Source organism: Bidens hawaiensis, unplaced genomic scaffold (assembly GCF_021521415.1).
Source record: "Bidens hawaiensis isolate Kalapana, Puna unplaced genomic scaffold, B.hawaiensis_p1.1 tig00026651_1, whole genome shotgun sequence".
Taxonomy (NCBI): domain Eukaryota; kingdom Viridiplantae; phylum Streptophyta; class Magnoliopsida; order Asterales; family Asteraceae; genus Bidens; species Bidens hawaiensis.
In genome coordinates, this window is record NW_027494295.1 from 95,597 (window position 1) to 107,989 (window position 12,393).

At 33.0% G+C, this 12,393-nt stretch overlaps 1 protein-coding gene across 2 annotated transcripts; it reads left to right on the top strand.

Annotated features, from left to right (window-relative positions):
• Nucleotides 1-6,397: 6,397 nt before the first annotated feature.
• LOC143573823 (UDP-xylose transporter 3-like) lies at nucleotides 6,398-11,338 on the top strand. Of its 2 annotated transcripts, XM_077058608.1 has the most exons (8): nucleotides 6,398-6,512; nucleotides 6,579-6,805; nucleotides 8,087-8,271; nucleotides 8,405-8,472; nucleotides 9,501-9,633; nucleotides 9,735-9,895; nucleotides 10,588-10,861; nucleotides 10,953-11,338. In XM_077058608.1, exons 2-8 carry the CDS (start codon nucleotides 6,685-6,687, stop codon nucleotides 11,028-11,030), a joined length of 1,020 nt encoding a protein of 339 aa, XP_076914723.1. In that variant the 5' UTR covers nucleotides 6,398-6,512; nucleotides 6,579-6,684; the 3' UTR covers nucleotides 11,031-11,338. The 2 variants fall into 2 exon arrangements, with proteins under 2 accessions (XP_076914723.1, XP_076914724.1); XM_077058609.1 differs by lacking the exon at nucleotides 6,398-6,512 and having other exon boundaries at nucleotides 6,529-6,805.
• Nucleotides 11,339-12,393: the final 1,055 nt, after the last annotated feature.

The following is a 12,393-nucleotide window of genomic DNA, read 5'->3' on the forward strand; positions in this document are numbered from 1 at the left end:
TGTTTTGACAAAATATTTTTCTTTTTTGCGGTTTCAGATAAATAATTAATGGTAGTGAATAACTGAATATGGAAGATACGAGGGTTATGTGAGGCTGAAGGTTTAAATCGTTGTAAGTAGAGGTTTACAAAATACCAGATTACAGAACTGACCCGGTACCGGACCCACTATTACCAAGTCAAAACCGGAGTCAACAAATACCTGACTATTCCTACCTGGTTTTGGTTCCTGAAAATACCTGGTTTTGGTTCCTAAAAATACAAGCTTTTTGGGAAGGAGTCGTCGGTCTTCCCTGCTCTTTTGGGAAAGAGTCATTGGATGGGTGTCAAAAACGTTGTGCAAGGGTTCAAAGCCGATGTTTTGGTCCGCTTTAGTCAATGTACTTTGTTAGTTTTCAAGTGTTCGAAGCCGATGTTTTGGTCCGCTTTAGTCAATGTACTTTGTTAGTTTTGGACCCCGTTATAATGTACTTTTGTCTGTTTGTTGCCGGACGAAAATTGGGTGTCTAGATCCTTGTACTGTTAGTTTTTCGCCGGATGGAAATTGGGCGTCCAAAACGTTGTGCAAGTGGTCGAAGCCGATATTTTGGTCCATTTTAATCAGTGTAAAACATGTATCTAAATATTCGAAGCCGACATTTTGGTCCATTTTAATCAATGTAAAACATATACCTAAATATACATGTTTCCGTATATGTATCAAATTGAATTCCCGTTCTCAATGGAGACGTAAGTTAACACTTGGGGAATATAGGTGGCTCAATAAAGGAAAATTGGGGAATATAGATGTCTCAATAAAGGAAAGGAAAACTGAGATCTTTACTCCAATTCAATCATGAGGGCATTCGTATTTTGGGTGGGTTTTTCCCAAAACTACAGACGCTTAAGAGCTCTATACAGTTGGGTTGAGCCGGCTAACGATGACCCGTACGGAGTATCTAGGCATTATAGGTTTGTTGGCGTTTAAAAAAAAGAAGAATTCTGTGATGCATTTGACTGGTTCATATTTATTTTTATATAAATTCCCTTGCATGCTCTTAAAAATACTACCATAAATTAATGCACAACAAAAACAAAACTAAACTAAACTAAATTTAATTCTTCTTCATATCGGCCATCAGATTAATATTCAGAGCTCGTGACTGGGCGTGAAGGTTTCCTTAACCTTTTCCTTGGTTATCTCCGCAGCTGATTTCGCAGACTCCTCAACACTAGCCTTCCCTTTAGCCACCGCCTCCTTCACCTTTTCCGCGGTACTTGTCCCACCGCCTTCCGTTGTCCGCGGTTCATCGCTACTTATTCTTGCTCTGAAACTGCATGCCAAACAAAACATGTTAATTGTTAAGTTGGTTCATCTCACCAAACAATATAACAAGATGGTATGTAATATGTATGTATATCTATTTTAAGGTTGTTCACGAGTCAAACCGAGTTGAAAATCTGAGCTCGGGCTCAACTTGGTATTCAAGCGAGCTAGCTCAGTTTAAGATAGTTTTACTAAAAATGCTTAAATAACGAAAAAATAAATAGCATTAGATAGGTCCGAAAAAAAAAAACTAAATAAAAAATAAGGCTTGTAGGCCTTTATGAAAATTTTTTACTCGCTAGTGTATATGGATAAAAATTTTATCGGCCGGTTTATTATAAGCAGGAACCATTATAAGCATATAATTATCTCATAAACCATTACAAATAATCTTATTTAATATATATATATATATAATAATATGTATAAAAAAGTTTGTGCCAAAAACTTATATGTCCCGACAAATGGTGTGACTCGTACACCCTCCTCCCTTGCATTAGAATCAAGGGATTTATAACTTAAAACTCATCTGAATCAACTAACAAAAAATTTATACCCATTGAAAAAAGTATAATAAATTATTAATTAAACTGCTCGTTTGCATGTACATATTTGTAATAAATACAATAATGTAAAGGTACAATAACTCAAATAATATGTTCACTAGTCAAGCCGAGCCACGGCAAACTTTGCTTGGCTCGGTTTCGAGCGAGCCGAAAACCTTAGCTCAGTTTCAGCTTGGTATTAAACCGACCAGATCTGGCTCGGTTTAAACAAGACTATCAAGAGTTTTATTATTAAAAAAACACTTTATTGTAAATCGTTTGGATGTTTCTATGAAATATAAAAGTTACAAAAAAAAACACTTTTAACGAAATAAATCTAGCATGTACATACTTGAATCAAATTAATAAAATAAAATATTTACACCCATTGAAAAAAATAAATAAAAAAATTTAAATAAACTAGCCACCCGTGGGCCCGTGGCTTGGCTCAATTACAAACCGAGTCAGCTCGACTCGGTTTCGCCGATTCAAGCAATCTTCTAGGCACAATGACAGCCATAATATATTTATTTATTTACGTACTCTAGGTCAGGAGAAACGATGTTCTTGGCCTAGTTGAGTAACTGGTAAGTCACTGAAGTTTGTTTCACGATTTCATCTATAACAAACGACTCCGATGTTAAAAACAAGATGAACAGTATGACTATGATATTAGTCTTCGAGGGAGTACGAGGATGATGATACATGTTATGTTATTGGGCTTTTGGTTTCAGATTATTGTGGATTTGAGGGGTTTTAATTAGTAAAGTGGTCATAGGATAATTATTGGAGAATGGCGGTGTGTGTCATGGTTAGTAGTTAGTCGACACGTAAGTAAATTTCGTGACACCTGTTCCATATAAATACTAGAATTTATTTTTAGAAATTAGAAAAGGGGCACCGGCACTCGGTAGGATTGATGAATTTGTTATTTTTTTGATGGGTTATTATTATTATTATTATTATTATTATTATTATTATTATTATTATTATTATGGTAGATTTTGAAACTTGAAATGTAAATGGTATTGTGCTAGTATGACTAGCGTATATGGTGGTGATAAGTGAATTTCTTAACTAGTCATGCTAGGCTGTTACAACATTTAATCTGAAAAGGAACTCCTCTTCTTAGAAGAAATTATTAAAGAATATTTGGAGACACATCTACAAAATCTTTGTATAGAAATTCATAAAGAAACAACCCAATTAATCAAGATATACAACGATGGTCATATTCATACGATTTTACACTTCTCGACAAATATAATTTGTTTCACTATTCTAAGTGTGTATTCTATTTTGGGTAATAAAAAAGTTGTTATACTTTTTACTAGTTTAATAACGTTTTCACAATATTTATTATTGTTTTACAATTATAAATCTGTAATAGTTTTATAGATATCTTTCTACTATTTTAGGTATATTTGTTATACCACTTTTACATTTATGTATTTTCATTATATTAATTTAGTTATATAAATACCTTTGCATGTTCTTGAAGATTACTTTAATTGTTATACTTTTTACTAGTTTAATAACGTTTTCATAAGATTTATTATTGTTTTACAATTATAAATTTGTAACAGTTTTATAGAGAAAAAATATATTATCTTTCTACTATTTTAGGTATATTTGTTATACCGCTTTTACATTTTTGTATTTTCATTATATTAATTTAGTTATATAAATTCCTTTGCATGTTCTTGAAGATTACTTTAATGTTCTTGTGGATCGCCTATAAATATAAATGAAGGGATTCACAGAATCACACCTAACACATCACTTTGACTTTGCATCCTTGAGTTTTACTCATTTGAATTTAGTAATTTTGACTCCTCTCCTATTGTTACAAACTCTATTATATTATATTTAATTCTTGAATATAACATTTTCAGACTAAATTCTAAATTGACCTTGATATATATCAAAGACCAAAGGGGCCTACTAGGGTACTAAACTACTAATTAAATTAGAGATCTAAAAGTATGCTATTTTGCTATATATCCTGTCAAAGTTTGCTATAGATCCATTATAAGATCATTCACATTCCATCCTTTAAATTTATGTGAGAAGAGTATGTAAATTATAGGATGAGGTTTTAAGTGGTTGTGAGTGTAAATTATAGGTGGAGAGAAAAATGTAGTGATTTTTTGTAAATTTGGGGAAACATTTGGGGAATATTGTTTGCCCCTATTTATTTTTTAATATTTGTTGGATTGGTTGTGAGTAGAGGAGAGAGAAAACTGTAATGATAAAGGTATAAAAAATATTATTTAATTGAACAGGAGAAAGAAATTTAGTGTTTTTTAATGTAATTATAGAAATAAGGATAGAGAATAGGATGAGAATGCTCTTAGGCGTTAAAGCTAAAGCACCGAAGAATGATGATAACTATTATTTATTATGGTTGGTTTTTTAATGACATAAATAAGTTTATGTTTATAAAATGGCCTATCACCCGTGGATTCATATTCAGGGGATGGGGATGAGATGATCGGGTAGACCCATGAACTACTAATAAATAACTATTATTTATTATGGTTGGTTTATTATAATATATGACATAAGTTTATGTTTATAAAATAGTCTATCACCCCGCATATTCATACTCAGGGGATAAGATGATCGGGTAGACTCATGAACTACCGGTAATCATGTTCAATAAAAATAGAATTAAAAGGTATATTGTTTAACAACATATTTAATAATATAATAATATAACCATTTAATGTCAAGATCTGCTAATCTTGGTCTATAAGAGAAATTTTTTATCATTGTTTCTAAGACTAGACTTGCCAGTTGATAGAACCAGTTAAATTAGATTGTGTTCAAATTTTAACTTAGCACAGTATTTAAATTTGATGCAATATACCAACACTATAAACTAATGTCAACATCATCCGGTTTATGAGTTCGGTTCAACAGTGAATACCGTCGCCCGACTCACTTTCCAGTCTGTTATTATACATAAATATATTTGAAATGAAGTTTTAGATTTTCAATTTTAATGAAATAAATAGAGTGCCAGTGAGTTCATTTAGATGTATCCTACTATCATGTAATCGATAACTATTTTGGCTTTGTGATAAAGGCTTTTGCCTTTAGTAGTGAAGATCGGGATTCAAACACATGATTCAAACACGGCGAATATGTGTAGCCGTTAAAAAAAAAGATAATTCTTACGCTATATAATTTATTATGAAAATGAAATACAAAATATAATATACACTATACAATTAATAAAAACAAAATAAAAAAGATAATTCTTACACTATAAGTTTAATAAAAACAAAATAACGTTTTGGTCTGCCGACATTTGCTAGGCCAAACTATGCATAAAACGTTTATAATTAAAAAGTAACCAAAGACAATCACAACCGTCCATTTCCACAGTCAACCATTATCTACCCGGCGTAAAATAGGCCGGAAACCACATTCAAAATCTGGTCAGGTCAAATAATAATAATAATAATAATAATAATAATAATAATAATAATAATATTATTTTGAACGACCAACAAACTATCGAAATTAAAACACCAGCAAGGTGCTAGACCATCAAATACAAAGACCAACAATCGACACACGGCTGCACATGCCCAAGCCGAAAGAACAAAAACTCCAAAACATGAAAACAACACTCCTATTACAACCGAAAACTACACCAATCTTCCAAGTCAACCCAAACTTTTTGGACAGATTTTTAATCCAAAGATAGCCAAACGATTTAATTTCTTCCGCCAAACTTTGGAGATGCACCAGAGAGCCTCTGTGGAGTAGAGCGTTGCGATTCTTCCAAATACACCATATCGCGATCAAACAAATCGAGTGGAAAGCTTCCCCTTTGTCTTCTGGAATCCCCACATACTTGTGTAAATCAACCAAGTCCTTAACAGTAAGGGGGTGTTTGGGATTTCTTATTTTAGTTCCTTTATAACTTATGAGATATAAGTTATACAGGTGTTTGGAAAATTTAAGTTTTGTGAGTATATAAGGTATAACTTTGTAACAAATAACTTATGCATTTAATAAGTTATAAGGAGATAAAATAAGAAATCCAAAATACCCCCTATAAACGTAAATTAAGAAAACCTTGAACCATTGAGAAACCAAACACTAGACCACTTAAGCTAACCTACACGAGATAAAAATATAGTCAACCGATTCATAAAGATATTATTTTATAATAATTATTATTATAGTTATTATTATTAATATTGTTTTCCCCTTTTATTATTATTATTATTAGACCACCCGTAGTGGCACTTTGTGGGCGGTGTTTTGACCTATAACGTCGCCCCCCCCCCCCCGCCGAAGTTTTGGTGTATTTTTTAGGCGTTTTGTAAACGAGAGAAATGGGCTAAAAACTCAAAAATATATTCGTTACAATGCCGTTGGATAACGCGAGAAATGGCTTTATGACTGCACATTGTTTTTGTAAAATATCATAACTCTTACTGGATGTCACGCGGTGCATAAAGCCTGGTTATGGGGCTTTATGACTACACAGTCTTATTATTATTATTATTATTATTATTATTATTATCTCTTCATTCATTACACATACACACACACTCCTAACTCTCATAAACCCCTTTTATAATAATAATAATAATAATCATCATCAGAATTGAAGGAATCAATCAGTTATTGCCTATTTCAGTTAAGATCTCATCGCATCTACATTTCACCTAATTCCACTCTTAATTTCATAACTGTAATGTGCAGATCTGGAGGTTATTTGCTGGAACAGATTGTTTGTTAATTGATGATTTGCAGTTTGTAGTCAATTTAGGTTTTGAGATCAGATCGTAATTAGAAGTTATTGAGGACCATGGGCGAAGGGCTAGGGTTTCAGCTCGGAACGGTCGGAGCGTTGAGTTTATCCGTGATTTCGTCGGTCTCGATTGTGATCTGCAACAAGGCGTTGATTAGTACGCTTGGTTTCACTTTTGGTAAACCATCAGTTTTTATTAGTTTTCATTCTGTTGGTAGATCAATTAGTATTACTTATGCTGAATGCTTATTATTATTATTATTATTATTATTATTATTATTAGAGTGATATTAGTAAATATATCAACTTCAATTGCTATGATGCTTGCTTGCTTGCTTACTGAGAAGTAAAGCCCTAAATCTTACTAGTTATCCTTCGATTTGGCTTAACATTTCAACATTCATTTGATTATTTCAATTATTGGAATTGTAACTCACACGGAATTGTTAGGATCTCGATTATGCAAACACTCTCTCTCACTCACACACACACACACACACACACACTCAAACTGCATAAAATAAATGAACATGAACACGAGCATAGTTGTCAATAGTGAATAGCGGTAAATAGTGACGGGTCACCTACATGCTAAATAGCGAATAGCGGTATATAGTGACCGCTATTTCATATTTAGCGATAAATGAGTAGAAAATTTTTAAGCAAATAATTACGCTTCATATTCACAAAATAAGCTTTTACGGTGGAACTTGTGAAAGGTGCAGTTGTTTGGTCGATAAACTAGCCTTAAAAATAGGTTTCCACAATTTTTTATATTGAAAAAAAATAAATAAATATAAATAAAACCCTAAATACCGCTATAATCACGCTAAATGACCGTTATTTAGTATATAGCGGCCTATAGCCGCATCGCTACATAGCGCGCTATAGCGCCCGCTATCATTACTATTGACAACTTTGAACACGAGACTCAAGGATTTACGTGGTTCAGTCTAGCAACCAGGAATTTGTTATTGCTCTCGACTCTTGTGATGAGAGATTACGAGTATGATGTGTTTAACTAGAGACTAGGGTACAAAATTTAATCAACAAGAAAGCATAAAATGGGCACTATTGAAAGCCTCCTGTGTTTTCATATTTTTATTAACCCAATAACTAGTCTTGAATTAACCAATCCCAAACCGAAGGGCGAAGGCCCAAGCCTCCACAAACCCAACAAGAATTGAATACAAAGATCAATAATAATCTTGTTGCATACTCAAGTTCTGTAAAGCTGAACTGTTTTTATCATTAAATACCAGTTTTATGGAAAAAAGCATGGTCCTGATTACTTTTGATGTGTAACAGCACTGTCAAAAGTTCTTTGCAATGTCCATGATTGTTTTGTGATTGTCTGCCTTTGGAGTCATTTTATATGTTAACATAAATTACATTTTAAAATTTTAATATCTTGATATCGCTCATACTGTTGACTTCAATTTCATTTGTGCGTACTCAGCTACCACTTTGACAAGCTGGCATCTTTTAGTCACCTTTTGTTCATTACACGTGGCATTATGGATGAAATTTTTTGAGCACAAGCCTTTTGATTCAAGAGCTGTCATGGGCTTTGGGGTATTGAATGGGATCTCCATTGGGCTGCTTAACCTCAGCCTCGGTTTTAATTCTGTTGGTTTTTACCAGGTAATAGTTCTAGAGTTTTCTTTTTCATCTCTCATGTATTTGTTGTTTTAAAAACACAATGCCAAAACATAGTTTCTGGCTTATGTTTGTACTTTGTAGAGTTACTTAATATTTATTCTTGGTTTCATTGTAGATGACAAAACTAGCTATCATTCCCTGCACCGTACTTTTGGAAACTCTTTTCTTCAGCAAGCAATTCAGGTCAATCTTTGATCTTATTTTTCATTTTGCACCTGTAAACATATTTCGCATGTTGCTACTTGCCAGCTCATATACTATCTGTTTACGTGTTTTACTTTGACTAACATGTTTTTGTAACAATCCAAATAACCATGATCCTAAACTCAGTTATTTGAATATCAATGCAACTTGGGTCGTTTGAACCGGGTCATCTTTAGTATATGTATGTAGGGCTGTGCGTGGGTTCGTTTTGGGCTGAAACGAACCAAAGACCAAAAATTCAGTGTTTGGATTTTTAAAAACCATTTAGTTTTGGTTTTCTGTTTTCACAATGGGGTCAGTTTGGTTTTGGTTTACCACTTAAGCTTGAAAGTTTTGGGTGAAAGAAAAAATGGCCCGAAATAATAAATTTTGGTCTGAAACTTTGGGTATAAAATTTTCTTTGTTAATTTATGATTATTTAATTATCATATATTTGGATTTGAAATTTTTGGCCTTTTGGGGTACACCATCTATTAATTCTGTATAAAATACTTAAAAATAAGCTCTTTTGTGGTTTTGGTTTGATGGCAAAACACGTCTGAAACTTTGGGTAATTTTTTTTAATGATTATTTGATTACTATACACCTGGATTTGAAAATTTTGGGGTACACCATTTGTTAACTTTTTTATAAATTACTTAAAATCGGTTTTTTGGTTTTGTTCCAACCTTCTTTGTTCATTTCTAAAAACATTAAATAAATTATTAGTGCTTCATTTAATGATTACAGAAAACTATACTAGTACAATAATAATCTACATCTACATAATTGAATAAAAAATATTTAGTAGGTTTTATAATTTAAAAATAGACTTTTGGGTGACTTTCGACCCGTCTGAGCTGGCCCATTTCATTTTTAGCTAATCTTTTTATTTGGCCTGTTTGAGAAAACACAACTCGTTTATAGGTAAATGGGTCAAAACTGCGACCTTCACGTTAAACAATTCTAAATTACTTTTCATTTTATTATAATGTCAACGCTAACATTTTATTGCCTGCCACCTGCAGTAAGAAAGTCCGATTTGCACTCTCCATCTTACTTTTGGGGGTTGGAATTGCAACAGTGACTGACTTGCAACTCAATCTTTTGGGAAGCATCTTATCTTTATTTGCCATCATAACAACTTGTGTGGCCCAGATTGTATCCTCAAGGCTTAACTTCTTTTGTTACTTCATATGGTCATATGATTAATCTAACTAATTGCACTTACGTAAGTTCTATCCTTAATTATATTATCTCAGATGACAAATACAATCCAGAAGAAGTTCAAGGTTTCTTCAACTCAACTTTTGTACCAATCTTGCCCATACCAAGCTCTTATTCTGTTCATTGTGGGACCGTTTCTAGACGCCCTTTTGACAAATCAGAATGTGTTTGCTTTCAAATACACACCTCAAGTGCTGGGTGAGGACTAATAATCTTTTGCATTCAAACTGATGTGACAATTTGGCCCATTTAACTGTGGTTGAATTGGGTTATGTTCTATCTTGTAAACGAATCGAATGAACACGGACATGGCATGTTCGTGTTTGTTCTTCTAAGTTCCAACTTTTACTGAACAAATGATCGAACATGAACAATGAATCGAACAGGGTTTTCTTGACCGTGTACGTTTGTTATGCAAATGAGCATGCTCGTGTTTGTTTATTTTCGTTAATAGTATAAATGAATGGTTCACGAACGTAAAAGAATAAACATAACTGAACACAGATTAACGAACATAACTGAGCTATGAGCTGAAACCTGTTAAAACTTGAAAGTAATGTAACGAATATAAATGAATGTAAGCGAACAAACATAAGCATAAATGAATGAACGAGACATGTGTTCATGTTCGTTTGTTTATTAAATATACGAATCTCTCCGAACGCTTCACAAACTATTCACTGAATGCTCAGTTCGTTTACAGGGCTACATAAGACTCCTAGAAGTGTTATATTATTATTGAAGTAATATAATTTCTGGAGGGAATGGGAATGATGCGATGGACAAATATCACTTCGAGTCAACCCAACTCGACCCATATTAGAATGACCCATTTTGATCCGTTTTATTGTACTACATGAACTTGAATTTGAAATTTCTTAAATTGCAGGCATTCATTGTTCTGTCCTGCCTAATATCGGTTTCGGTCAACTTCAGTACTTTTCTGGTAATCGGGAAAACATCACCAGTCACATACCAGGTTTTGGGTCATTTAAAAACATGCCTAGTTTTGGCATTTGGTTATACATTACTACATGATCCGTTTAGCTGGCGAAACATTCTGGGAATCCTCATTGCGGTTGTTGGTATGGTGCTTTATTCTTATTTCTGTACGCGTGATTCACAGCCTAAACCCGTTGAAACTTCAACACAGTTTTCTCAGGTATGAACAACATTGTTTCTACAAATTTCTTCACAAACTATAATGCCATCAATGCGTTAACTTCAATGGATTTTCATTTTGTTAATTGTAGACTAATGAAAGTGAGAATGATCCTTTAATAAGTGTGGAAAATGGAATGAATGTGGCAAATAAAGATCTGCACGCGTGATTCGGTTTTAGTATAAATACTCTATTCATAGTTACAAATAGTCAAATAGCATATTTGTTCCCGTCACGAAGGTGTCACCACCGCCGCCGCCGCCGCTGTCACCGTCACTCTGCCGCCATTTGAGAAGATTGCAAGACTTGGTTTGTTTTGATCAATCAACATTTTCGTCTTTTTTTTTGTTGTAAAATGAGTCCTGTTTTCTTAATATGATGGGAGAGACTGGATAAAATGCAAAATGATATTATATATAGGGAAGGTAACTTTCCTCTTGTATCACTTTAACTCCTAATCTGTTTGATATCAGTTGGGATTTGAATTACATAATATTGTACTATAGTCTATAGATAAATAGGCATGGTTTGGTGCCGCTGGTGAGGTAACCTGATATCAAGCTATCAACCAAATTTGCATCGACTAGCAGTCGCACCGTGCGGGTTTCATCAACCGGCAACACATTGTTTCAAATACCTTTTTTTATAATAAGCCATAGGAGTGAATACTATTATGTGTGTTTACTTTTTCGGGTTTTTATTGTTATTGCTGTTACGAAGCTAACCTCCAAATCTGTGATTTCAACATCTTGGTATCATTGTTCTAGATGCTTTTTACTAGGATATGTTTGTGACATTTTAATACACTTTTTTGACAAAATATTTTAGTTACTTTTATCTTTATATAATGAAGGGTTTGGATCAAATACAAATGAAATTAATGTACTAAACGTGAGAATCAAGTAGAGTAATTATGTAATTACTCTAGGATGTAAATACATAATTACTCTACTTATATATATAATTACTCTACTTGATTTCCACGTTTAACACATTAATTTCATTTGTACGTTAACCTTCCCCATATAATGAATTATACAATGCTTTAAAACTTAATAAGATTAAATTCTAAAAGTCAAACTTATGCAAACTACATCTTCACAATATTTAAGCGAAAGATGATTCACAAAAGGTGGGTTCATGGGTAAAATTGTTTCTTTTCAAAAGTAGCTTATGGTAAAATATATAATAGAAAACTAGTGGGTGGTTTACGTTTGTTACAGGTTCGTAAGAGTTAAATCTAATCCGATATTATTTAAACACATATTATATTTAGGTATTAGACCATGTGTAGTGGGACGTTATGGATGCCAATAGAGCCCCAAACACCGACCTCCAGGGGCTTTATGAGAGGCATTATGAGCTTGGGCGTTTTGTACATGACGCCACCAAACAGATTTTTCCCCACAAACTCCAACCAATTATTTATATTTAATTTAGTTTTTATATTATTTATATTTAATTTAAATTATAATAATTGAGGGCATATGGGTTATACCACTATATCACTTTTTGTACAACGTCCCCTTATT

Excerpts from the sequence above, each read along its gene's own strand:
- LOC143573823 (XM_077058608.1), top strand. The coding sequence starts at position 6,685 with ATGGGCGAAGGGCTAGGGTTTCAGCTCGGAACGGTCGGAGCGTTGAGT. Across the intron at positions 9,634-9,734 it reads CAACTTGTGTGGCCCAGATT|ATGACAAATACAATCCAGAA; the intron begins GTATCCTCAAGG and ends ATATTATCTCAG. Across the intron at positions 10,862-10,952 it reads CTTCAACACAGTTTTCTCAG|ACTAATGAAAGTGAGAATGA; the intron begins GTATGAACAACA and ends TGTTAATTGTAG.